General features: G+C 42.0%; 1 protein-coding gene across 1 annotated transcript in view; it reads left to right on the forward strand.

The window, feature by feature from the left end:
• Window positions 1-24,783, forward strand: part of LOC138784215 (macrophage mannose receptor 1-like) — a 72,794-nt gene extending 48,011 nt beyond the window's left edge. Inside the window, exons 18-29 of the mRNA XM_069959721.1 lie at window positions 527-627; window positions 3,791-3,933; window positions 5,296-5,404; window positions 8,044-8,195; window positions 10,362-10,464; window positions 11,753-11,988; window positions 14,181-14,346; window positions 16,717-16,860; window positions 20,169-20,285; window positions 21,126-21,293; window positions 22,650-22,685; window positions 24,285-24,783. Coding sequence (XP_069815822.1) covers window positions 527-627; window positions 3,791-3,933; window positions 5,296-5,404; window positions 8,044-8,195; window positions 10,362-10,464; window positions 11,753-11,988; window positions 14,181-14,346; window positions 16,717-16,860; window positions 20,169-20,285; window positions 21,126-21,293; window positions 22,650-22,685; window positions 24,285-24,517 — 1,708 coding nt within the window. The 3' untranslated portion in view covers window positions 24,518-24,783. The remainder of the gene's footprint in view (window positions 1-526; window positions 628-3,790; window positions 3,934-5,295; window positions 5,405-8,043; window positions 8,196-10,361; window positions 10,465-11,752; window positions 11,989-14,180; window positions 14,347-16,716; window positions 16,861-20,168; window positions 20,286-21,125; window positions 21,294-22,649; window positions 22,686-24,284) is intronic.
• Window positions 24,784-27,249: the final 2,466 nt, after the last annotated feature.

Genomic DNA, 27,249 nt, shown 5'->3' on the forward strand with positions numbered 1-27,249 from the left:
CTGTCCTCAGTTTGGGTGTCGTTTTGCAGCTCAGATCCATTGAAATGAATTAAGCCTAATTGTAATACCACACACAACCTGAAGACGAGGGGGCACTGTTCTTGCAAGAAGGTAGCTGTGCTTTATCTAAAACTGGATATCCCCTGTAATGGGAAATTTATAAAAACCGGCATATCTGTACAGCAGTCCTAACTAAATTCCCGCTCCTTTGTTCTACGCCTCTCAATAAATCCAGCACATCTCAGGGTGCTGAGCGGCAGTCTCAGAAATCTTCATCAGCTCTGAGCTGGCATAGATTGTCACCATGCTTTACGTCTTGGTAAATCAGGCACAGAAGGAGGCCATGCACCCTCCATGCCTTGCCGTGCCCCCTGCCTGTCCATCTAGTGTGCCGCTTGCGCATCATCCAAAGTTTCAAACCCCCCCCCCCCAAAGTGTTCTTTCTAATTATCCTTCTTTATGCATGTGTTTTATTATTATATTGCACTTTAACCTTAAATTGACAATGTTGTTTGTTTGTCATTAGGTGGATGGACGGTTCTCCGGTTGACTTTGTTGCTTGGGCGTTAGACCAACCTGACTTTTTCCATAATGATGAGTTTTGCACCGAGATGATTACAGAGAGGGGTACAGCCTAAACCTATAATGATATTTCTATATGTAACAAAAACATTTGGAACTATTCAGTTATTGATTCTTTCTACTACTTAAGTATTTAAGCGCCATTTAACTTTCAACAACTTTTAGGCTATGTTCACACTGCGTAAAACTACGGCCGTAGTTCTCGCCGCAGAACTGCGGCCGTAGTTTTGCGGGGTAGGACATAGCCTATGTGCAATGGGATCCCGGCCAGAGCGTACACACATTGTATAGGCTCCGGTCGGGATCTGTGCGGCGCCGGAAAAAACTGACAGGTCAGTTTTCTGCGGCCGGAATTCAGTGAATTCCGGCCGCAGAAAGACCTGTCAGTTCACACAGTGAAGCGAGCGGCTCTGATGCGCCCGCATCAGAGCTCTGCGGCCGAAAGATCATCCGGCCGGTACTTAAATACAGGCCGAGATGATTCGGCCAGAGACCGGCCGTTCCGTGAACATGGCCCCAAGTGGTAGCAGTTAAAACAAAATGGCGGCTGCTTGTGCTGTCTGGGCAGGAGAAAGGAATTAATAAAAATCCCTAGTGCCCGTCCAATCAGATGCAGGCCCCTCTGTGATGTCAGCACCACACCCTCTATATAAGGAGGTTCGGTAACGGAGGCGGCCAGTCGTCTGTGTGTGGAGGAGAGAGCAGGATGGAACCAGGTAGTTACAGCAGAGCAGAGAGAGACTATCAGAGCGATATAGGGACATAGAGGAGAGGATAGGATAGGAGGGTTGATTGTGGGGGATTGTTTGTTGTAGCTGCCAACCAAGTGTCCAGTTTACCAAGTAACTGGGTGCCTAAAGGAATTCACTGGGACCAGTAAAGACACAGACCATATTATTCACTCACTGGGCACTTTAAACTCCTATTGAGTAATACCAAGTTACGGGGATCAGTGAATGGAGAGTGCGGCTTACATAATCAGTGCTCACACTCCACTCATTAGATTGGATGATTGACTTTTTTGTAATTGTGATTTTCCAACTTTTGACATTTGACATAGAACATGCTATTACAAATTTGTCCTTCTGTAATTGTCCCAGTATTGTAGCTACTATAGTTTGGCTGTTTTATTATAATTCGTTAAGATTCGATCCACGAATATTAACAAATGTGACCCAAAATTCGCTTAGATGTAATCATCACCATTTTTTATTAGTACGTTTTTATTAGTAGTGTTTTCTACAGAACAGGAGCTGTTATGGTCCTTTTACACGGGACAATTATCGTTCGTTTTTGCACGATAACGGTCGAATTCGAACGATAATCGTACGTGCAAACGATCAAATCACGAGTGAGAAATCGTTCATTTTGATCTTTCAACATGTTCTTAAATCATCGTTGATAGTTCGCAAAAAAATTCGCAGATCGTTTTAACGATTTCCCCTATGTGTGAGATAGGCTTAAACGATCGCAAAACGATCGCATAGCGAATTTTCCGTACGATGTATCGTTCCGTCTAAACGCTGATCGTTATAAAAAACATTGTTCATTCAAAATCGCTAATCGTGCGATCGGGCGAATTATCGCACTGTATTAAAGTACCATTAGCCTATTCTTAGGTTTAGCAGCTAGATTAGAAAAAGAACAAGATTTCAGAAATATTTCAAAATATAGGAAAATAAAAAAAAAATTTAAAGAAGTTAGGTTTTGATTTTGGCAGGTTTCACTGCTAATGACACAGAAGTGTGCAACAGGGAGGTGTCAGTATGGTGTCCCACCACAGGTGTTTCTAGTCTTTACACCCTTCGCAAAAGTCTGTACTCTAAAGTAGAAGTGTTAATTAGTAGTAACCAAGTTTTGGCACTAGATGTCGCTGTTATGTGTATTATGTACCTAGGTATTGTACGGCTGGATGTAGCTAAAGGGTTATTGTTTTAGGATCTGTGCACCAATGGGAGTTCTTTCTCTTTTCCTCCTATCTCTATCCTTCTCTTTCTCTTGCACTCTCTTCTCACCCACTCACAGCATACCTTATAACTGCTGTAGAAGGAAGTCCCATGGGGAGAGGAAGTGTAGGCGCACCTTAGTGAGTCGTACTCTGGCTTTTGTTGAGGAAAGATGCAAGCCACATCGGTCCCTGTAGTAGCCAAGAAGGGTCCTGGCTCCTGCCAGGTCCCCTGTGGACAGTCTTACTCTGGTCTCTGTGGTGAACTGATACACATGAGACACCTTAGCGTTCTTTTCTTGAAAACATCCCGGCAGGTCACCGACCACAGGAGAAAGGATAAAGTCAGCCCCTTAAAAAAAAAAAAAAAACTGGCGTCATGACAGCCTGCAGTTCAATGTTTCTACATGTAAAATAATGTACTTGGGGAGGAAAAATCCTCTATCTGAGTATCATATCAGCAGTTCTGTGTTGGCAAAGACCTCAGAAGAGAAGGATTTAGGGATTGTCATTTCTGACAGTCTTAAAATCACAAGCGCAAAAAGGTTGCAGGGAAAGCAAAACGTATGCTGGGCTGTATATATAATTGTGTGCTGGGCTGTATATATATAATGGTATGCTGGGCTGTATATATATATATATATATATATATATATATATATATAATTGTGTGCTGGGCTGTATAGCTAGAGATATAACCAGTAGGATGAGGGAGATTGTGATCCCATGTTAAAGGGCTAAATAAGGTTCAAGAGGGAACAGTTTTTAATTAAAAAAAAAAACAGGACTCAAGAACAAGGGGGCACAATGAGAGGTTAGTTGGGGGAAAGATCAGAAACGACATGAGAAAATATTACTTTACTGAAAGACTAATAGATACTTGGAACTAACTTCCAGCAGAAGTGGTAGGTAAATCCACAATAACTGAATGTAAACCTGCCTGGTATATACATACATCTATCCTAAGATAATAAGAAAAGAAATACTAACAGGGCAGACTAGATGGACCCAGTGGTCGTTTTCTGCTGATAATCTGGTAAACTGGTAATTGTTTCTACTATGCCGATATGTCCGACACTTTAGCTTCATATACTATGATGGGGCCAAAGTGTCGGGCTTAGTGAGATGATGTCAAAAGTTATTTATAATGACAGTGACAGTGATTTTTTTAAGATAAAAACTTAATCTAAATAGTAAAGTTGGTTTTGATTATACCTTCCTACTAACTACTGAATTGTATCTTCCTATTATTTCTTTTTATAGGATTTTGGAATGATCTAAATTGTGGTATTCCTGACGCCTTTATCTGTGAAAGGACAAATAATTTCATTAATGCAACATTTGCACCAACTATTCCTGCACCTGTCGGTGGATGCCCACCAAATTGGCTTTTGTTTGGTCAAAAGGTAATTTTTACCATCTAGAATAGTACAATAGTAGTTTGTATATCTGTCCCCGATATAGTATATGGTGAATATGGGAGGACCTTCTTCACCCTCCTCCCCTAGCGGGCAGTGGGTGGTCCTCACCTTTGACTGAAGGGACCTTGCCGGGCCTAGATAGTGAAAGCAATGTCCTAGAATAGACAGTACTTTCACTTAGTATAAAAGAAGCCCCAGCACCAACAAGATACACACCCATAACACCATGAAGATTGCAGGAGGAGCCTATTTTTAGAATAAAATACTTGTAGACCAAGAAACGAGCTTTGGATCAGCTCAGCTTCTCCTCCATAATGATATCTAGGCATGGGCCAATCCAGAGTAATGGGCTAGAAAATCTATGATTCACAAGGTCCAGCACCAGGATCTTCATCAAATTTATTTATTCTCATCAGCAAGTACTAAGACCTAATCCCAACTGCAAAACACGACAATGAAATGAGTCCTTATTAAACCCTACATTGTGGGACATGTTTATACATAGTAAGAGACAGGCCGTTCCATGACCCTCTGAAAAGATCATCCCGGCTGGTACTGCAGTACTGGCCGGATGATCTTTAGGGCCGCAGAGTTCCGATGCAGGCGCATCCATGCACGCCCGCATCAGAACTCTTCACAGAACACCATGGAGCGAGCGTCCGGAGCCGCACGCTCCATAGTGTGCACTGACAGGGTTCACTATTCACTGAATAGTCCCCGCAGAAAATTGACATGTCAGTTGTTTGCGGCGCCGCTAGGGATCCCGGCCGGAGCGTATACAATGTCCCATAGGCAGCAATTGCACATATATTTTCGTATAAGTCACAGCCGTTGTACAACGGCCGTGGTTTTACGAAAATATACGTTGTGTGAACATAGCCTAAGGCCGGGTTTACACTATGTAAGTCAGTGAAGATTATCCCGGCTGGTACTGCATCCGCATCCCAATTCACCATTGAACACAATCAAAAGTGCGGCCGGAGTTGCACTCTCCATTGTGTGACCTGTTAGGGTTGTGCAGCTGCTATTCAATGAATAGCGGCCGCACAAAGCTGACATGTCTGTTTTCGCTGCGGCTGTTAGGGATCCCATCCGGAGCCTATACAATGTGTATAGGCTCTGTCCAGGATGCCATTGACTCTAGTACAACAACGGCCGTGATTAATATAAAACTTGCGTTGTGTGAACATGGCCTAATGGTAAATTTCTGTATCTGTAACATAAAGGTAACCAAAGGTAAACCTATACTTCATATGATCCCTCTCGCATCTCTTACTATATTTAGGTTGTAATGTGAATTTGTGGTTTGATAGAACATTATAATCAGATTGTATTAATATATTTCAGTGTTATGGAATATTTGGCACTGATGAAGGGGTTCACTGGGATAATGCCAGACGTGACTGCCAGTCCCTAGGAGGAAATTTAGTCACCATAAAGGATGACTTAGTACAATGTAAGTATTTTTTTTTAAGTGTGTATCTTCTATGTTTCTATTGTTGTAAATTCCCTTTGTCAAGCTCTGCAATTGTATCTTACAAGAGTTTTCCAGGACTGAATGATTGGATAGGTTATTATCTGACCTTTGACCTCTGGGACCAAAGCGATCATAAGAATGAAGTCAGGGCTGCTCTTCCTTGATTGTTTGACCACACCTCTTCTTCTGTATGTGTGGGTATGCCTGGCACTAAAAGTATACCTGTCGTCATAATAAAAACCATTTGACATGTTATGTCGGGTCTGAGTGTGCAGTTGTGAGAACGGGCCAGAAGACTGCGCTAAGCGTGATCCTCTCCCGGCTCTGTGGAGCCAGACTCTTTTCACTAACAAAGTCGGGAGCGCTCCCCGCTTGTTCTCACAATTAATACAGGTCTGGACACGCAGACCGATCAAAACTTTTGATATGTCTCTATGACATGAAGAAGAACAACCTCATTTAGTAAGCTCCAAGATAAAAGTTTATCCATCACTGAGACAATTACAGCTGCAACGTTTCAACCTATTGGGACTTTGTTAAGCAAGCAAGCATAGCAAGAGCGAATGGGTTGAAACGTTGCTGTTGTAATTGTCTCGGTAATGGAATAAACTTTTCATTTTGGAGCTTACTGGATGCTCTTGGACCTCTTCTTCTCCATTGCATTTGTTGGTCGGCATCAGGATAGCTGACCCTCCAGCATGCATCTCTTCACCCCTCATAAACTTAGCTGATTATCTGGACTTGTTTCCTTAGTGCTGTTGGACTTTTTTAATATAAGGCATGTCAAAAGTTTTTTTTATGATGACAGGTACACTTAAAGCTTAGCCCAATACAATTGTACATAATAATTAAAGGAGAAGTCCAGTGAAAATGTTTATTAAGTATTGTGTTGCCCCCCAAAAGTTATACAAATCACCAATATACACTTATTACGGGAAATGCACATACATTGCTTTTTTCCCTGCACTTACTACTGCATCAAGGCTTCACTTCCTGGATAAAAATGATGATGTCACTTCCTGGATAACATAATGATGTCACGACCCGACTTCCAGAGCTGTTCAGGCTGTGGCTGCTGGAGAGGATAATGGCAGGGAGACACAGGGCACTGGAGGGAAACTGAGCATCCCCCTGCCATCATCCTCTCCAGCAGCCACAGCCCGAACAGCTCTGGAAGTCCGGTCGTGACATCATTATGTTATCCAGGAACTGACATCACCATGTTATCCAGGAAGTGACTGTCAGGACTGGCAGGTGAAGACAAGACAAGAGACAGTGGGCCCTAGATCTAAACCCCCCCCCCCCCACTGTCACCTACCTACTTGCCTCAGTCGACCCTAGGCGGTCGTGGACAACCACGAAGACGTTCCCTGCGCTACGTAAGTGAACACACAGAACAGAACAGTACAGACAGACGAACACAATAAAGAGTAATGGAACAAGCCAGGTCAAACCACACGGGCAACGCAGTACAAAATCAGCAACACAATGGGATAGTCAAAAGTCAGGCGGAGGTCAGAACACGGGTACGTCAAGCAGAAAAGGAAGAGGACGGGGTTCGCAGGAGTAGGACAAGGAGAGCTGGGACCAGGAGTGAACCTAATTAACCAGCACTGGAACTCTGCCTTTGCTTTGCTTTATACTGAGCAAGAGCCCGGTCCAGATCCTCATTGGACCGGCGCTCTGATTCTCCAGGCTGCAGACAGGCAGAGAAACCAGTCAATCACAGAGACGAGACAGGTGTAAAATCAAGCACAGAAGCTTCTCAGCTTAACTCCTGCATGTCTGGAAGCTGAGAAGCAATCGGGTGTGGCACACAAAAGCAAAACACCAGGCCCAGTTCAGACAAGGCTACTGCAGATTCCTGACAGTGACATCACCATGTTGTCCAGGAAGTGACCACCATGTTATCCAGGAAGTGACATCACCATGTTATCCAGGAAGTGACATCACCATGTTATCCAGGAAGTGAAGCCTTGATGCAGTAGTAAGTGCAGGGAAAAAAACAATTTATGTGCATTTCCTGTAATAAGTGTATATTGGTGATTTGTATAACTTTTGGGGGGCAACACAATACTTTAATAAAAATTTTCACCGGACTTCTCCTTTAAGCAAAAGTGTCCTCATAATAATGATAGTCACAATACATTATTTATAGTGTCCTCAAAACAGTGGAGTGGAGGCTGCCTGTCACTATAGCAGATAGCAATCACCGCTTGCTGTGGAGAGGATGTTGCACACTTTGAGGCTGATTGTGTCGGACATCCTCCACTCCGGGTTCCGGTATGTAAAAATATACAGTACATTGAGGGAATAGGGCCCTGCTTTGTATAGTGCTGTATGGCAGCATTTGAGCAGAGCAGGGGATCAAGAGCAGCAGAGCTTAGACAGCCCTGCAGTTCCCAACACAAATGTTGGTGGCAGCAGAGGGGCCTGTGTCGCCCCTTCCTACTACCAGTCAATGGAAGTAAATAGTAATAAAAAAAAATTATGCATGCATTTTGTTGTAGGAATTATTCTGGGGGTTGAAGAGTATGCATTGACTATATTTTTTTTATTAATATGCGCCAACTACATTTCGCTATATAATGATGCATATATGTTGTGATTGATTTCAGCTTTTTTGATGTCTAATTTGATAAACGTTAAGGTTGATGTATGGATTGGGTTACATTTCACAACTAAAGGAGCCTTTGCTTGGACAGATCAGAATGGAATGCATTATACCCACTGGGCCAAAGGTCATCCATTAATGTATAGTTATGGCACTGTAAGTAATTCATTGTGTTTATGCATTTACTAAGTAATATTAACACTAACAATACACATTTATATATAAGCATCTATCAGTTTCAAGAGGATAAAAAGAAGTACGCTAAGGGGCAGATGCATCAATACCTGGCTTTTTTTGTTCCATACTTATTTTGAATTTTGCAGGGCATGCCTCTTGATATATCCAGTCTATTGGAGGCTGCTGCGAAGCCCCTAGCTCACAGTAATAATCAGACCCTGTCAGTAGTGTTGCGTGAACTTGAGAAAACTGTCTAGGTTTGGAGAAGTTGCCGAACCTAAGCGCTCGGAATTAGAATTCTGGCATGTTTAGAAGTTGGATGCCTATGGCTGTATACATGTATTACTGCAAAGCCATGAGCTCACAGTAATAATCAGACCATGTCAGTAGTGTTGAGTGAACCTGAGAAAACTGTCCAGGTTTGGAGAAGTTGCCGGATCTAAGCTCTCGACATTTGAATTCTGGCATCTAGATAAGTTGGATGCCTAAGGCTGTATCCATGTTTTCCTAACAGCCCTAGGGCAGCATCCAACTTCTCCAGATGTCAGAATTCAAATGCCGAGTGTTTGTGTTTGGAGAAGTTGCCGAACCCTGACAATTTCCTTAACCCCTTAGCGACCCATGACGTACCTGGTACGTCATGGAGCCACAGGGGGTGTTCAGAGCGGGGTCCGCCGGGACCCCGCTCTGAACGGCACCGCTCCCGGCTGCAATCTGCAGCCGGGCAGTGCCTCCATTAGCCGGCGCGGGTCCCGTTGCTGCACCGGCTAATTAAGCACTTCAATGCTGCTGTCAAACCTGACAGCTGCATTGAAGTGCTTTGTACACAGCATCCCTGGTGTCTAGTGGGACGGATCCCCCCCCCCCCCCCGCGATGTGATCGCAGGGGGGAGATCCGTTCTTCTGGCCGGCCCGGGCCTCAGCATCGCAATGACTCTGATCCCGGCCTGGCAATAGATTGCTGTGGCCTGCAGCAGGCCATAGCAATCTATGACCGATGTAATGGATCTTTGCTGTGTATATACACAGCATTGATCTCTATGAGAGATCAGTGCTGTCTATATACAAGTCCCCCAGGGAGACTTCTAGTTTATGTACAAAAAAAAAGTAAAAAAGTGTTTTTATTAATAAAAAATCCCCTCCCCTAATAAAAGTCCAAATCACCCCCCTTTTCCCATTTTATAAATATAAATTAGTAAATAAACAAATAAATAAACATATTTGGTATCGCCGCGCACGTAATCACCCGAACTATTAATTAATCACATTCCTGATCTCGCACGGTAAACGGCGTCAGCGCACAAAAAAATTCAAGTGCAAAATGACACATTTTTGGTCGCATCAAATCCAGAAAAAATTTAATAAGTGATCAAAAAATCGTATTTGCGCAATCAAGGTACCGATAGAAAGAACACATCATGGCGCAAAAAATGACACCTGACACAGCCCCATAGACCAAAGGATAAAAGCGCTATAAGCCTGGGAATGGAGCGATTTTAAGGAACATATATTTGTTAACAATGGTTTGAATTTTTTACCGGCCATCAGATAAAAGTTATACATATTACATATCGTTGTAATCGTAACAACTTGAGGAACATGCATAACAAGTCAGTTTTACCATAGGGTGAACGGCGTAAATGCAAAACTCCCCGAAATCAAAACAAATAAATTTTTTTTTTTTCAATTCGACAGCGCAAATGATTTTTTTCTGGTTTCGCAGCATATTTTATGGAAAAATAATGCCTGTCATTGCAAAGTACAATTTGTTTAGCAAAAAATAAGCGCTCATATAAGTCTCTAGGTGAAAAAATGCAACCGCTATGGACTTTTAAACATAAAATGGAAAAAGCAAAGCGCAAAAACGAAAATTGGCTTTGACCTTAAGGGGTTAAGTCCGCTCAACACTACCTGTTAGTAATAATACCCCCTTTATGCCCCAAAACAGTAATAGAATACTTATACTTGGGCCCCCCCCCCCCCCCCCCCCCCAAAAAAAAAAAAAAAAAAGTTAGAAAACCTTACTACTTAAACAAAATTTGTCCAATGCCACAAAGGGAAGATATGTTTAGGCGTCTTTCGGCCTTAAAAAATGTCAGCAGTATGAAAAGGTGTAATTTGTTTTATTAATTTGATCTTTCTAAGGATTATTGTGTGGCCTTACTATATGGGACTATGCTGGAAGCTGGCAGATGGATTGAGGAAGATTGTAGCCTAAACAAAGGATACATCTGCCAGAAAGATATGGGTAAGTTTAGTGATGGTAAATTTATTTTATGTAGGTGTTTTTGTCATCAATGAGATTGGATGGGTTGTAGATGGTCTCTTCCTGTTTTATGTCACTGGCCTTCAGGATAACCTTAATTTTTTTCCTTAAAGAGTATTTCAACAATGTGTTGAGATTTATGGACTATTCATGATGCAAAGAATATTCTGAATAGAAGAATATGCAAAGCAACTTTCTTTCTCCATATTTTGAACTGAAGGCCTTCTCCAAAAGGTGGCATCAGAGAGCTGCTTTGCTTATATTCACTCCAGCCTAGTACCCTCCAGTAACACAGTGCTGTAACAGGTACCTTCTCCTGGAAATCAATGTTATCTAGGCTGTCCATCTGCTATTTTCTAAACTTTTGCCATGTCTCTAGAGTCATGTCAAAAGTTTTGATCCTCAAGGACTGTGTGTTCAGACTTTGACCGATCACTTGCACCCACTCGGTTCTTTTCCTGCTCTGTATGTTTTTGAACAAGAAAGTGCCATAGACTTGCATTGAGAGTCCATCTCAGTCATGTGACGCAAAACCAGGAGAGAATGTTCTTCCAACTCTTTCTAGTGATCAGTCAAGGTCTGAACCCTTGAATCCAGCCAATCAAGTATCTTGAAATGTGCCAAGGACATGTCAAAAGTTTTATGAGGATAAATTGTCCCTATAATCACATAGTAGGAAACATAAAATAGGGTAATCAAGAAGTGTCCACATGGCAGTATCCATACAAATGCATACGTTCTTACTACAAAAAGGGTTTAGAGTGGAGGTGAGGTCAGTGCAAATGTCTTCTAGAATGGGCCTTTATGTAATGTTTTGTGGACACTCCTGAGTAGTTCAGGACTGGCTTTAAAATGTCTGCCGTAGGAGATACAAGTGTTAGATAGTAGACAAACATATCAGACACATCGGAGGGAATTTGTCAAGCGTGAATGCAAAATTTCAGGAAAGCAGAAAACCCCAATTTCTAATAAATAGGCTTGCGTCTTCCATGGTCATGCACCACTCTCTACTCTAATACCAGCCAGTCAACAGCCATTTTAGTATAGTGATTTGTCCATAACAGATTAGAGTCTAACCGGTAGATCTCTTCCACCAGGGGGAATGTGTTGATGAGAGTACAGGACTGTCTTACAAACCCACACACTCATTGGCCATGGGGATCAAAAGCCACATGTGCCTCCTCCCATGTTATATAGAATTCATTTTATATCTGATATAATGTAATAGGTGTCTTCTGATAACCTATTTACAATAATTTTTTTTTTTTAGATCCAAGTCTTCCAGTTATTCCGACCACTCCTGCAGCCAGTGACTACTATAACTATGGAGATGCCAGCTACAAGTTTGATAAAACCAAGAGGAGTTGGGATGAAGCCCGTCAGGAGTGCCGGAAGGATAACGCACAGCTAGCCAGCATCTTAGACGAGTACACCACATCTTTTCTAAAACTTCAGTTGGTTAAACATAAGGAGCCTTTCTGGATTGGTCTACACAGTGGCAACGAGGTGAGATTATTATAATATTTAACTTTGGTAGAAAAATTCATCCAAAAGTGGATAAGTATTTTCCTTATAGTGGCTTTACTGGGCAAAATCAGCCAGTATGTAGTAGGGATGATCCGAACCTGCCGAGGTTCGGGTTCGTACGAACCTGAACTCTCGGCAATGATTCCCGCTGTCTGCCTGTTCCTTGGAGAGGGTGGATACAGCCGGAGGACCGCCTGGAAAACTGGGATACAGCCATAGCCATAGGCTGTATCCCAGTTTTCCAGGCGGTCCTCCGGCTGTATCCACCCTCTCCACGAAGGTGGAAGACAGCGGGAATCACTGCCTAGAGTTCAGGTTCGTACGAACCTGAACCTCGGCAGTTTCAGACCATCCCTATAAGAAAGTCTGCAATAAGCTTTGTTAACAAATGGTTAGGGATATTAAAAAGACCAACTTCACCACCACTAGTCTAATAGTATCTTCTGATAGTCCAAGTAACAACGATAACTTTCTTCTCTCGATCTTTTGTGCCGTTACTGAAATGCCAGAATTTACCTACGTCAGCTTAGGAATATAAATATTTATTTAGGGTACAAACACACGTACCGCATTCGCAGCTGATTTCCTGCTGCAAAATCCAAAGCAGGTCTGGTGCGTGTGTTTGTACCCTTAACCCTTTAAGGACAGAGCCAATTTCGATTTTTGCGTTTTAGTTTTTTCCTCCTTGTGCTTAAAAGGCCATAGCACTTGCATTTTTCCACCTAGAAACCCACATGAGCCCTTATTTTTTGCGTCACTAATTGTACTTTGCAATGACATGCTGAATTTTTGCATAAAGTACACTGCGAAACCAGAAAAAAATTCAAAGTGTGGTGAAATTGAAAAAAAAAAAGCATTTTGTTTATTTGGGGGAAATGTGTTTTTACGCCATTCGCCCTGGGGTAAAACTGACTTGTTATATATGTTCCTCAAGTCGTTACGATTAAAACGATATGTAACATGTATAACTTATATTGTATCGGATGGCCTGTAAAAAAATTAAACCATTGTCAACAAATATACGTCACTTAAAATCGCTCCATTCCCAGGCTTATAGCGCTTTTATCCTTTGGTCTATGGGGCTGTGCGAGGTGTCATTTTTTGCGCCATGATGTGATCTTTCTATCGGTACTTTGATTGCGCATATACGACTTTTTGATCGCTTTTTATTACAATTTTTCTGGATTTGATGCAACCAAAAATGCGCAATTTTGCACTTTGGGATTTTTTTGCGCTGACGCCGTTTACCGTACGAGATCAGGAATGTGATTAATTAATAGTTCGGGCGATTACGCATGCGGCGCTAGCAAACATGTTTGTTTATTTATTTATTTATTTACTTTTATTTATAACCTGGGAAAAGGGGGTTGATTCAGACTTTTATTAGGGGAGGGGGCTTTTTACTGTTAACAACACTTTTTTTTTTACTTTTACACTTATACTAGAAGCCCCCCTGGGGGACTTCTAGTATAAGTGCTTTGATCTCTCATTGAGATCTCTGCAGCATAGATATGCTGCAGAGATCCATGAGATAGGCACTCGTTTGCTTTCGGCTGCTGCAGCCGGAAGTAAACGAGTGCCGAGCCGGGGACGGCGCCATCTTGGAGCGGTCCCCGGCCGGCTTCAGAAACGGAGATCGCTCCGAGCGATCTCCTCCACTAGACACCAGGGAGACGCTGGATCCGGTAATCGGATGCAGCTGTCATGTTTGACAGCTGCATCTGATTACTGTATTAGCGGGCACGGCGATCGGACCGTGCCCGCTAATACCTGCGGTCCCGGGCTACACGCGGCACCCGGGACCGCCGCGGTTCAGAGCGGGGTCGCCGCGCGGCCCCGCTCTGAACTCCCTTACCGGCATCAGGGCGTAAATTTACGCCCGATGTCGTTAAGGGGTTAAAGACATGCTCATCTAGAGATGGCACTGAGAGACATGGGAATTTGCTCTCTTCCAATGGGTAAATAAACAACTATTAAGTATTATCCAAAATAAAAAATAAAAAAAGTTTTTTGAGAGTCTTGCCTCCCAGCCAACCCATTCCCTATTCTGTACTGGTAAAGGGCAGGATCCCAGAAATCCTCTCTATCTATAGTCTGGCTCGTCATAAAAATGACCACATAGGCTCTTAATCTTAACACAATTAAAACATTTACATGTATATTTCTTTAAGACTAAAAATACATATCAATGGGTTGATAACTGGAAGGTACACTACACAAAATGGGCTGCTGAGGAGCCGAGAGAAAACCTTTACTGTGTATATGTGGATACGGATGGACAATGGAAGACGGCGACTTGTAATAAAAGTTATTCTTCAATCTGCAAACAAACTAATGGTAAGCTAAGCATTTCCTAGCTATCTAATGTCAGACATATTCTGAACATCCAATACAGTGTATGAATCCTTTCAATGTCTGACCTAAATTGACAAAAGATTATGTGCTGGTTGTTTTCCTGAGACAGAGCTTCTTTTTTCTGTTAGTTTTTTTGTTAAATAATAAGATTCAGTCTCATAACAGTCACCTCTGCTTAGAAACAGATTTATAATAAAGTAGTCTGCAGTAAGCTCCCTCTAGTGGTGGCTGCAGGAAGTCACATCTTTATAATTTCATTATACGGCAAAATAAAAGGAATAAAAAAGGAAAGAAATCATCAACATGGAATGTTGGTCCTCTAGGAATCTCTTAAAAGTATTGGGTTCTTAATATTTATTATGCAAACAACATATGGACAAACACATTAAAACAAATAAGCAATCACATTAAAAAATGCAGTGTGAATAGGCTGCAAGTTTCTTTCACCACAACACAGGATCGTTAGATCTAATTTAAGTCTTGTTCAAGTCACTGCCTCCAAAGGGCTCTAAAGAAAATCACAGCAGTGTATCCAAATAGTAACTTACAGAGTTGTTCAGCCAGATGTTCTCATAAAGTCTAAAACACTAAAACATCTCTGGTTATTTAGGTTACAACTGTTTGGAGAGCAATGCTCATTTTTAATCCCGGGGGTGGAATATGTTTCAGTGCCAGCCGCACATCTCACCTATCCTGGCGTTCTTTACTCGTTCCTTTCTATGGTGCACGCCTTCCAAAGTGACAAGGAAGAACGTCTTTCTGGTTGTGCTCTGCTTTTGTAACTGTTGTTGCTGCTTTGCGCAATTAGGCTATGTTCACACAATGTAAGTCTCTCAGAAAACACGTTATACACTCCCGCCGGGATCCCTAGCGACGCCGTAGAAAACTGACAAAACCCTGTCAGTTCACACAATGAAGCGAGCGGCTCCAGCTGGTTCCATTGGGTGCTGTGGGGAGTTCTGATGCGGGTGCGCACTGATGCTCCCACATCAGAACTCAGTGGTGCTAAAGATCATCCGTCCGATACTGAAGTACCTGCCCAGATGATCTCTTCTGAGACCAGCTGGGTCACAGAACGGCCGGTCTCATACTATGACAATAGCCTTAGCGTGGGTGCGGGATTGACAGTCCTCCGCGTCCTGAAAGCGCTTGTGCTGCAGCTGATGATATTGAGGCCCCAATAAAGAGAGTTGTTAATTCAGTGGTGTCTTCCAATGGTAGTGGGGTGTATGTGCATGGACAAACGCGTTTTGGGGTGTAACTAAGTGAACCCCTTTCTCAGTGGTGGTGAAAAATATGTTTCCTTGATATTCCTTGACCCCACTACTATTGGAAGACAGTGGCACTGTAAGTTACTATTTGGATACACCGCTCTAGTGATCATGTTTTTGTTGCCCTGATAAGCGTTCTCTGAATAAGTCTGAATAATAATTAAAAAAAAGAAGCCCGATGACCCATCACTAGTGCCCCAAGTGGTCCCTCTATACCTCTGCCGCTCCTGGGGTGGGGACTTGACATAGTAAGTCAACTTAGCCAATCAGCAGCTGTAGTGGTGTCCTGACTTGTCACTGATTGGCTTCACGGACATGGAATCATGTCTTCAAATCCAGAAGCAGCAGCCCAAAGGGGACTGGAGCAGTGATAATTGCAGCAGGGGAACCAGGGAGGTAAGTACATTTGTCACCTAGATTTTTTTTAATGATTAGCGCCAGATACTAAAACATGTTCTTTATTTATAATTAGTTTCTATTTTCTTTTTTACATTATTATGGGGGCTACCATCTAGTCTGAGCTGAACATAATTTAGAGATAAGCTTTACAGTAAGCCCCATGGACATAGACAACAATAGACAGAACCGGTTACTTTGACATGGACCGAACTGCAAAAACCACACCCAAACTGAGGACAAGAGTGGAAGAAAGCAGTCAAGTCTAGATAATTAATTAATTATTGGTCTAGAAATTCCCTGTAAATACATTGAAACGGAGTCTTAAAAGGGGTTATCCAGCATTTACATTTTTAAAAATATATTGCTGCCCTGTTGTAACCATTATAAACTTCTTATGCTTACCTCTTCACGTCACTCCTGAGACAAGTTTGTTTTCAAAGTAGCCGGGCTGCAATAGGCGGGGGACACCGGTGGCACCACATCGGGACACAGAGGGAGTGCGAAGAGCATAAGATGTTTATTATGTTTACCAATAGTCCACTATTATATAAAAAAAAATTAAACGCTGGATAACCTCTTTAAGGAGTTGTGCTGCCATAACAAAACCTATAGCATAAGGTAATATCATAGATATTTGTAATAGAATGTATACTAATGTCTTCTTCTAACTTTTGATCTGAAGTTGTCTTCCCCACTGACCTACCCGAACCACCTGGAACGTGTCCAAACACAACTTCCTGGATTCCCTTCCGTAAACATTGCTATAACTTTGAACTTTCTTCCACGGCTGACTGGTACAGGGCTTCCATAGAGTGTGTTCGCCATGGTAAGTCCTAGAAAGACTTAATGCAAAAATAAAATGTATAAGAAATCTGAGGTGGGAAAAAATTACAAGCAACATAAGAAGATATTACTTTACATAAAGAGTAGTAGATACTTGGAACAAACTTCCAGCAGATGTGGTTGGTAAATCTACAATGACTAAATTTAAACTTTCCTGGGATAAACGGATATTTATCCTAAGATAATAAGAATGTAAATGCTAAAAGAACAGACTAGATGGACCAAGTGGTCTTCTACAATATGTAACTGTACTGGACCAGGGCTTGAACAGCCCTGCCATGGTGGCAGCAGTGAAGTTGTAAACACAAAAACACAGAAAAATGCAACAGCTCACCGCAATGGCAAGATACAGACCCACTACAGACATGAAAATAGTTAAAAGCAGCCCCCCCAACTGCTAAAAAAAAAATAATGAGGCTTTTGGTTACCATTTGCAAACAGTGTAAACCACCCCACCACGATAGGGTAGCCTCATGTCGGGGCAGACCCTACACTGTACTATGGCCTCTCCATGGCGAATAACATGGCAAAATACGCCATGGAGAGGCCATAGTACAGTGTCGGGTGTGCCCCGACATTAGGCTACCTTATCGTGGTGGGGTGGTTTACACTGTTTGCAAATAGTAACCAAGAGCCTCATTATTTTTGTGGGAATTTTTTTTTAGCAGTTGGGGGGGCTGCTTTACACTATTTGCATGTCTGTAATGGGTCTGTATCTTGCCATAGCAGTGAAGTTGTGTCACCCCCTCCTGCTGACCAAAAAAATAATAAAATGAAAATAAAATTTTATAATAAAGTTAAATAAACAATTAAAAAACATTCATGTAAAAGAGATGTAAAAAGAATAAAAGAATGGCAAAAGCATCACTTAGCCCCGCCCACAATGCCACCATGGGCCCGCCCTTCTGTGACGTCATTGGCACATAGGCCCCTGTCCCCTCTAGGCCCATTGGTATGGGTTGACCTGGAGGGGCTAGGGACTAGACCTTTAGGCCAGCCTGTTCCAATGGTCGGCGAGGGGGCAGGGCCTATGTGCCCATGACGTCACAGAGGGGCATGCCTACGGTGGCGTTTTGGGTGGGGCTAAGTGGCACTGTTGCCACTATCGGCATTTGATTCCTGCTGTCCTCCCGTTCTGTGGGGAAGGTGGAGACAGCCCGAGTCCCACCTGGAAAACAGTCTATGACCTAGGCTATATTCCGGTCTATGACCTAGGCTGTATTCCGGTCTATGACCTAGGCTGTATTCCGGTCTATGACCTAGGCTGTATTCCGGTCTATGACCTAGGCTGTATTCCGGTCTATGACCTAGGCTGTATTCCGGTCTATGACCTAGGCTGTATTCCGGTCTATGACCTAGGCTGTATTCCGGTTTTCCAGGTGGGGCTCGAGCTGTCTCCACCTTCCCCACAGAACGGGTAGACAGCGGGATTCAAATGCCAATGATTCGGGTTCTTACTAACCGAAATCTCTCCCTGGTTCGCCCATCTCTAGTGTCAGTGATCAAACTACTAACAAATTCTCCTCCGTATGTCATTGATTGCATCTTTTAAGTTGACCCCAAAATCCTTGTAAATCCTTCTCATCTTTTACTTTATAGAGTCACAGTATATAGATATGAACGCAATTACGAATAATTACAGATCATATACGAACGCAATAAGGATCATATTTATGAACACATTAACGACTTTTCATAGTGATTTATCTTTTCTAAATGCCTATTGTTTAAAAGACAAAATTATTACTTAAAAGAGCGATGAAGCGATTTATCTGTCTTCCTTAGAGCCCTTTTACACAGAAAGATTATCTGACAGATTATCTGCCAAAGATTTGAAGCCAAAACCAGGAACAGACTATAAACAGGGATCAGGTCATAAAGGAAAGCCTGAGATTTCTCCTCTTTTCAAATCCATTCCTGGCTTTGGCTTCAAATCTTTGGCAGATAATCTGTCAGATAATCTTTCTGTGTAAATGGACCCTTAGAATGCGATCCTATTCAGCCACTAATCAGTCTGTGCCACAGATCAGCCGATAAGCAAGCAAATGATTGTTTGTGCGGCCAGTAAAATCATCATGATCGTCGACACATCTCTTTGTCTAAATGTGCAGCCGAAAAGAATGTATGTGATTGGTGGCATGAATGATACAACAATTGTTCGTGCGGCATGGCGACATAATTGATCGTGTCTTACAAAGGCACTGCGAGTGCCGATCCCGCTGATCAGCTCTTGTTTGCAACCGTACACTGTAGAAACACTATATAGCAGGTTCTTTGCATAAAATCCACAGTGTATATAGTACTGCCATATCCTGGGGTTGCTAGTAGTTGTAAGCAGTGGGCTGTGTGGTGGTATCACTTGTGGTGGAGGCACAGTGGACAGGAGTGGTAATGTCCAAAAATAATAATAATAATAATAATAAAAACAACAAGTGTAACCAGACTTTTCTCTTGGTGGACCACACAGAACTTTAGACTTTAGTGCTCAAAGTTCTCATGGTAGAGTGTGAGGAATAGTTGAGTTGAGTAAGTTAAAGATGAGCAGGTGTAGGGACTGTCGTGGGGACCTTGCCTTTTTTGTAGAGTACTCTGCTGGATTGTTAGGTAGTGACTTTTGTGAAGAAGAAAAAGACTCTTGTTTTCACGTTTAAGATAGGTTGATAAAATATTATGCTAAACAAATCCAGCAAGTGTAAGGTTTGGTAGCACAAGTTTCGGGCTTAAACTAAGAAGGCCGAGCAAGTATCAGTGGAATACGTCAGCTTGGGCTCTTTGTTCCACTGGGGATCAACCTCTGAATCTGTAGATTGTCCTGACTGTAGAAGAATCCCAGGCATAGACAAGGTTAAACCCAGGGGAAAGTTATTACCCCCCCATTGGGCTTAGCAGTGCATACTTGCTTTCTCTCTCTCCATACACCAAACAAAAGACCAGAAAGACCACCCACCACCACCAGAAACTAAGGGACCTAAATAGGAGTGACCGTGACTAAGCACCTATTGGTTGGGAAAGGGCTAAAAAGAGTAGAAGTGTAATAAGTGGAGAGTGTGTGTTACCAGCACCAGCGATTGGTTAACACAGAACATAGAACAGAACAGCAGTTAACCCTTTCCACCTTCAGCTGTGCACAGAATAGGGGAGAGTGAGACACCAAGTGGTGCAGAAAGACAGTCTTCATCCCAGAGGGTGACATCTCACAGAGCTATCCTTTGGACAGGTAGTATACGAGATACAGTGGCGCACCTGTACTGGGCCAATGAAACTGAACTGTTCACTATGTTAATGTTATAGGTGCCAGTTTAATGTCAATTGAAGATTCAATTGAACTAGAATTCCTCCTCCGTCACATTCAATTACTTGGTGTTCAGCAAGAAGCGTTTTGGATTGGACTGTACAAGAATGTGGAAGGTATAATAGGGTAACATTACTTATATTATGAGGACTATTTATTCTTTAAACATAATTGTGCCTTATCCCGACTACTTTTTCCTGGTATTGTATGTATGTCCCCCATTCTCTACAAGTTCCCAATTGCAGGGAATGCAGAATTCTGTCCTATCTGATAGACCAGGAAAGCAGTGATATAGTAATTGGTTCACACAATGTTTGGCAGCAGATCACACTACCTTTTCTGTGTATAGAAGTGGAGTGGGGAAACTTTACCCTTTCTGCATCCGAAAAACAAGAGGCATCATGGGAACGGTAGGCAGTGCTAGAAATCCATATGAGTTAAGAAATAGGAATTAAAATTGTAGAAAGTGCTTCTATTAAAAAATCTCAAGTCTTCCAGTACTTATCAGCTGCTGTATGTCCTGCAGGAAGTGGTGTACTTTCCAGTCTAAAGAGCAGGAAAGGTTTTCTATGGGGATTTGCTACTGCTCTAGAAAGTTCCTGTCACAGAAGGAGAGCACTGTGTCAGACTGGAAAGAATACATCACTTCCTGCAGGACATACAGTAGCTGATAAGTACTGGAAGACTTGACATTTTTTTTTAAATAGAAGTGAATTACAAATCTCTGGCACTTTCTAGCACCAGTTGATTTGAAAGATAAAAATGTTGGTGAAGAACTCCTTTAAGCAAAGCAGACTTTTTGAAGTTAACTCAATATATATATATATATATATATATATATATATATATATATATATATATATATATAGTTTATATTTTGCCTTCTGCTGCCATCTAGTGGCTATTCTGTGGCATGGTCAGAGCAAGTGAGCTATGCACCAATTTTGTGCTTGTAGATAAGTGGTTTTGGTTGGACAATACACCCATGGACTTTGTAAACTGGAAGAATGAGGGGTCCAAAGAAGAGATGTTTGCAAATTGTGTGATGATGGATGCCAAAAGAGGAACATGGAGTTTATCATGGTGTGCTCGGAACCGATGGTATATATGTAAGACATTAAAAGGCAAGTCAATATTAACCTAATAATAATAATAATAATAATAATTATTATTATTATTATTATTATTATTATTATTCCAATTTAGAAACATTATTTTAAACTTATAGAGTTTAAACTTAGAATTATCAATAGTTTTTGTGCGGACTGGTCACAATTTGTTTTAGCTCAGAGGATTGCTGCTTTTCCTGTTTTTTCAGCAAAACTTTGACAAATTATGTGCCCTTTTTACACTAGTTGTCTGGAAATTTCCCACTTTATGCTTTAAAAAAAAAACAACAACAACAGGGGTTTGTGATCTTGAGCAGTTTTGCAATGTAATCTCTTTATTTTTTTTCGTGTTTGAATCAAGATTATACATGTGGCCACTAGATTTCTCTCTTAACTGCTGCACACCCACATTTAAGTAGCAGAGAATCCTGCTTGCATTGCATTGTCAGCTCTCCTGTCACACAGCACCAAAACCTCTGTAACCAGAGACATTCTACTGACTGAATTGTTACATAACAAAGAACCTCCTGGTAAGCAGGCATAGTAGATAATAAAAGTAGCCTAAGGTCATTGCCCTCAGTTGATATATAACCCGCATAATGAACAGGTGTCTTTATTTGTGTGAGCGCACAAAGGACTGGGACTTCCTGTGCTTGGTCTCTTTTTTGAGCAGAGAAAAGACCTAATATTAGCACAGAGGAAGCATGGACTACAGTTTGGCCGTATGTATAACGTTAATTTAAACATTAAAAAAAAGAGAGTGTGTTGCAAAATTGCTTGTGATCACAACCTCTGCTGATTTCTTAAAAAAAGATTTCCACCACCAGTATGCTTTTATGACACAATTTAGATAATTTCTGCTAGGATGTTGGTGTAAATTCCCAAAAATATGACTGCCTAATCTTAGTTTATAAAGCTAAATTCATGATTGTTCGTCAATATGGCAGTATGAATGCAGTTCTGTTTGGGTGCCTTCTTTTCTACTGTCGATGCTGTCATATTTACCATTAGAATTACCTTCCAATCTCAATTTGTGATCATTTTAAGCCCCACTATTACAAAGCATCCCAGAAACAGCCATTTGCCTAAGCCCCTATTGATGTTCAGTAGGAAGACTATATATATAATCTCTCATAAAGGTCACATGTACTGCATTGATCCATTAGATCAGTGCTTGATTACTATGGGCTGCTGAAGCCCATAGTAATTGAGGGCCAAGCTGGGATCAGCATCATTGCAGCACTAACCGCTGGCTTGGCCACAAGCGCAAGTCACCCCTCCACGATCGCATCCACTATAGATGACTACAAATGCAAACGCAAAAATATTTTTTTGATGTACTGTATAACCTTTTGTGTATTGTGTTTACAGCCCCGTTGCCCACAGAAAAGAGAACAGAGAAACCAGGTGCAGTATACTGTGCTTTCTAAAATATCCAGCTGATATAAGCAGTGGTACAGCAACCATTTATTTAAAAAAAAAAAAAAATCATAGGCACTCAACTTTTTACAAAATTTTACTCCTGCAATCCTTCTACTGTATATATTTTTCTGGCTTGTTTTTCTTTTTCTTTTTTTTTTTTTAAATCTCCCGAGATCAGCAGCGTAGGTAGCAGGCGGCATACCCAATCATATGTTGGAACTTAACTACTGCCAGCGGCTCCCCGACGAGTGACCTGGCATTGGTTTGGACAATAATCAGAGGAAGTGCAGCATTACTTACATTGTCTTCTTACTGACTGTTCTCAAGTAGAGTTGAGCAAACTTCAAGCATGCTCAAGGTCGTGCGAACCAGAGCATGTGGCATTTGATGAGCAGTTGCTGCTAAAGTTGGATGCAGCCTTAAGTAGTCCTAGAAAACATGGATACAGTCTGAATACAGCCATGTCCTGGTAACTTTAGGGCTGCATCCAACTTCAGCAGCCATCGCTAATCCAATGCTGCATGCTCGGTTTCGGATAAACTCAAGCATGCTCGAAGGTCGCTCCAGTTTTGTCAAGACCAGTATAGTGTGTCAGTACAATTGGTGATTATTTAAACAGTTTTTAAGGTCCTGGCATCATAATAAATGCTGATGCCGGAAGCTCCGTGGTCCGTTCCACATAATACTTTTGGTGAATGAACAGTATTTTGCGGACATGTGAATGGCCCCTGAGTGTATTGGGCCCCTATATAAACATCTGTTACAGGGCTCACCACCCATTAGAAATGGCGCCTTCTTATGAGGCAGCAGGGTCTTTGGAGCCACTGAGGCATCAGGTAAGACGGCCAAGAGTGCGAAGGGTGCAACTTGTTCTTGTTTAGACCTCTGCTACCTCATTTGCCTGCATTGCTTACCATTTTATTGTCATTGGCAGATGGAGAAAAGCCACTGTCAGACAGTCCGTCTCTTCTTGTCTCTGATAGATAGATGATCGGATGTTTTTAGTTCTCTTAAAGTCCACAATCCACACTCTGTCCTGGGTTCCATTCGGCAGGTGATGCAGGTTGCACCGCATCCCCCTCCCCCCCCCGCCCCTTCTTTCCACCCCCTTCATCATTCGGAATGCCCAAGGCAGGATTTCTCCTATTCATCACCTGTCTGAACACAGCACATGTGTTGGATCATTAAGGCCCATGTGCAATGTTCAGACAAGTGATGAATAGGAGAAATCCTGCCTGGGGCATTCCTAATGATAAAGAAGGCAAGGAGGAGGGATGGAGAGGCGCTTCAGGCCTAGGGCACACAAACTCTAGGCCACATCAATTTAACACAGGGCTACAAGTATAAACATTGCTTATTTAGGACAATAAGTGCATCAGCTTCTGAACGGACCCCAGGACAGATCTTGGATTAAAAGCATCTATCCGATAGTGGGTACAGAATCACTTTAAATTTGTTACGGAGAATTGCACCCTCCTCTTAGGCTAAACATATTCCTCAAAAATGCCAAGGTTTGTACTTTTACTCCGCTGGGAGCTGTTTAGTGCAATATCTTAACTTTCTACTCTATATCTTTCTTTACAGAAGAAAATCCCTTACATGGCATGACCATCGGTGTGGTTGTTCTGGTCATACTCATTGTTGTTGGCACGGCCACTGCAGTCTTTGTTGTATATAGGAAAAGGAACCAGCCACAAACAGAAAATGGTTTTGTTAGAATAGACTTCAATAGCACCAGTGAAGCTGCAGGACATGAAACAAATGTCCTAGTGGAAAATGTTGAGCAAAATGAACACGTAAATTCTAACCTTATATAACTGTCTCTGCACTATAATATCCAGGCGGTAACACGCTCATGTGCAATACCCATCTACAAGGAATAAATAGGACTGGTACACAAGACTCCACATACAGTTATAAAATAGTCTAAATCAGGGAAAGGGAACCTGCGGCCCACCAGCAATTGCAAAAAAACAAAAAGTATATAAAAAACTAAAGTGCAAAATTGTAAAGTTCAAATGAATAATTTTTTATTGTTCTCATATCTGAGTGTTTATTACATTTGTAATGTGAATAAAAAATTTTTGGCGATATATAAATTATTAGTTTTTCTTCCTTTAACTTGATTTACAAATGTGTGTATTCTTGATCCAGGAGCGTTGACATACGGCTATTTCTGTATATGTAGTGCTGAGGATGCTTAACCCCTTGCCTCCGCCTATTTTTCAAATCTGACCTATCTCCCTTTATGTAGTGATAACTCTGTGTGGTTATTATGAGATTGTTTTTTTCTTGACATATTCCTCTTTATGCTTGTGGTATACTTTGGTTCATACATTCAGTAGTAACACAACATTTGCGCAAATATTTGAAAAGTTTATGTTTCTTTATATTTAAAATTCTCTTTTCCTAAGAAAAATAGTCATGTCACATGAACTAATTATTACTGCAACATCTACAAGAAGTCTGCTTTATGGTGACGTCATTTGGTGAGCGTCCTTTTACTTTTTAGGATGTTAGAGGGCTTTGAAATTTTGCAGCGATTTTTCAAATTTTCAGGAAAATTTCAAATTCTGATTTTGTTAGGGACCAGTTCAGTTCTGAGGTGGATTTGTGGGGCCTGTATGTTAGTTATCCGCATAAATCCCTCCACTGTAAAAATTGCACCCCTCAAAGTATTCAAAGTAACATTTCATAAGTTTACTAAACCTTTAGGTATTTCGCAGAAATGTAGGGAAGTTGAATGGGAAATTTTAAAAATTAATTTTTTGGGCAGATATTCAATTTTTTTCCTCTAACACAGCAAATACTAACTGAGAAATGAAACTCATTATTTATTCCCCTTATTCAAATGTTTCTAGAAATCCCCTATATGTTGCCGCAGTGCATCACCTGACTCAGGTTGTTTTAGCCATTATACCATGTCACAGTGGCCTTGCAGTGCCAAAATATTTGTGTAAGACAAGTTAACGTTTCCATCGGTACCATTCTGGGGGACATGTGACACACTGATTATTTTTTATTAGAGATGAGCAAACCTCGAGCATGCTCGAGTCGATCCGATTTATTTATGTATTTGTGTGTGTGGTGTGTTTGAACTTTTACTTTTTCAGGTACATCGAATAGTACATTAGAGCACATGATCTGTGCTGTAATGTATTATAGAGTGAATGAGCTGTCAGTACACTGACAGCTCATTCACATGATCAGACCCCTACCTCAGTGCAGGGGCCTGATCGTTACAACCATAGCAGCCTAGACGCATTGGGCAGTGTCTGGGTTGCTATGGTTACACAACCCCCCCGGGAGCTCGCATGGCTCCAGGGGGGTGAAGGGGGGGCTTGGAGGGAGCAGGGGCGCCTATGGGGTTAACTGAAGGGGGGCGTCTATGGGGTTAACTGCCCAGGGGGGATCGCGGCTCCCCTCCGGGCAGGGGCAGGAGGAGTAGACTGTGTGAGACAGCCTCCTCCTGCTACCCAATCGCCGCTAGGGACAGCGGGGAGAGGCAAGGAAAGCATGACATTCCAGGAATGTCATGTTGCAGGAACTACCTGCTTTACATGACGTTCCTGAAATGTCATTTTGCAGCAAGGGGTTAAAGGGGTACTCCAGTGATTTGTAATTTACTTCTATTAAAAAATCTCCAGTCTTGCAGTACTTATCAGCCACTGTATGTTGAACAGGAAGTGGTGTTTTCTCTCCAGTCTGGAGTGCAGGAGAGCTGGAGTTTTCTATGGGGATTTGCTAGTGCTCTCGACAGTTCCCGTCATGGACAGAGGTGGCAGGAGAGAGCTCTGTATTACTAGAAAAATAAGAAAACACCAGAGATGTGCGTAGTGTAACACTGCAAACTGAAATGAATATTAGTAATGGCTGTATTGCCGCTTACCTTCAGCGATCGTGCTGTGAGCCCAACATCACCAAACGCTTGCTGAAGTATTGCCTCTTGCTGCCCGTTCACGAAGGCGGGAGAACCTGGTATTGAATCAGAAGAAAATGGCACATTGGAGGTCCAAGGGATTATAGGACACCAAGGCGCTGGTCGGCACTGGCCACATCACAGGTAATGGGAGACATAGTTAAGTACATATGACGTTTAATTGATGACGCATTTCAAGGTAAACATGTTCATCAGATCCATCTTCATGGGAACTTCATGGGACCACTAATCCACTGGCACGGATGACCCAAGAAGTTTCATCCGATGACTGTCAACAGACCGTGCACACAATAAAAGTATTGTAGAAGTCTTTAGCTTGGCCATTGATACCCTTGCATTTCCATGACCACATTTCTGATCACCAGTTATCTGCTCGCCATCAGGGATTATTCCGGGAACACACCACCAGTCTTTGCTCTAAACCTAAGTCAAGTTTAATAGTGACACAGGAGATTCACATTCCTGTCCATAGGCCTAGTTGTGACTCCTGTGCTGTTAGGCCCAGTTTACCTACAGTGATTCGGAGTAGCCCCTATAAGGTAAACCATATGTTTAGTCTAGAATCATAGGTACATTTTCTAGTATAATCTGCTTTTCAAAATGTCATTA

Source organism: Dendropsophus ebraccatus, chromosome 2, assembly GCF_027789765.1.
Source record: "Dendropsophus ebraccatus isolate aDenEbr1 chromosome 2, aDenEbr1.pat, whole genome shotgun sequence".
NCBI lineage: Eukaryota > Metazoa > Chordata > Amphibia > Anura > Hylidae > Dendropsophus > Dendropsophus ebraccatus.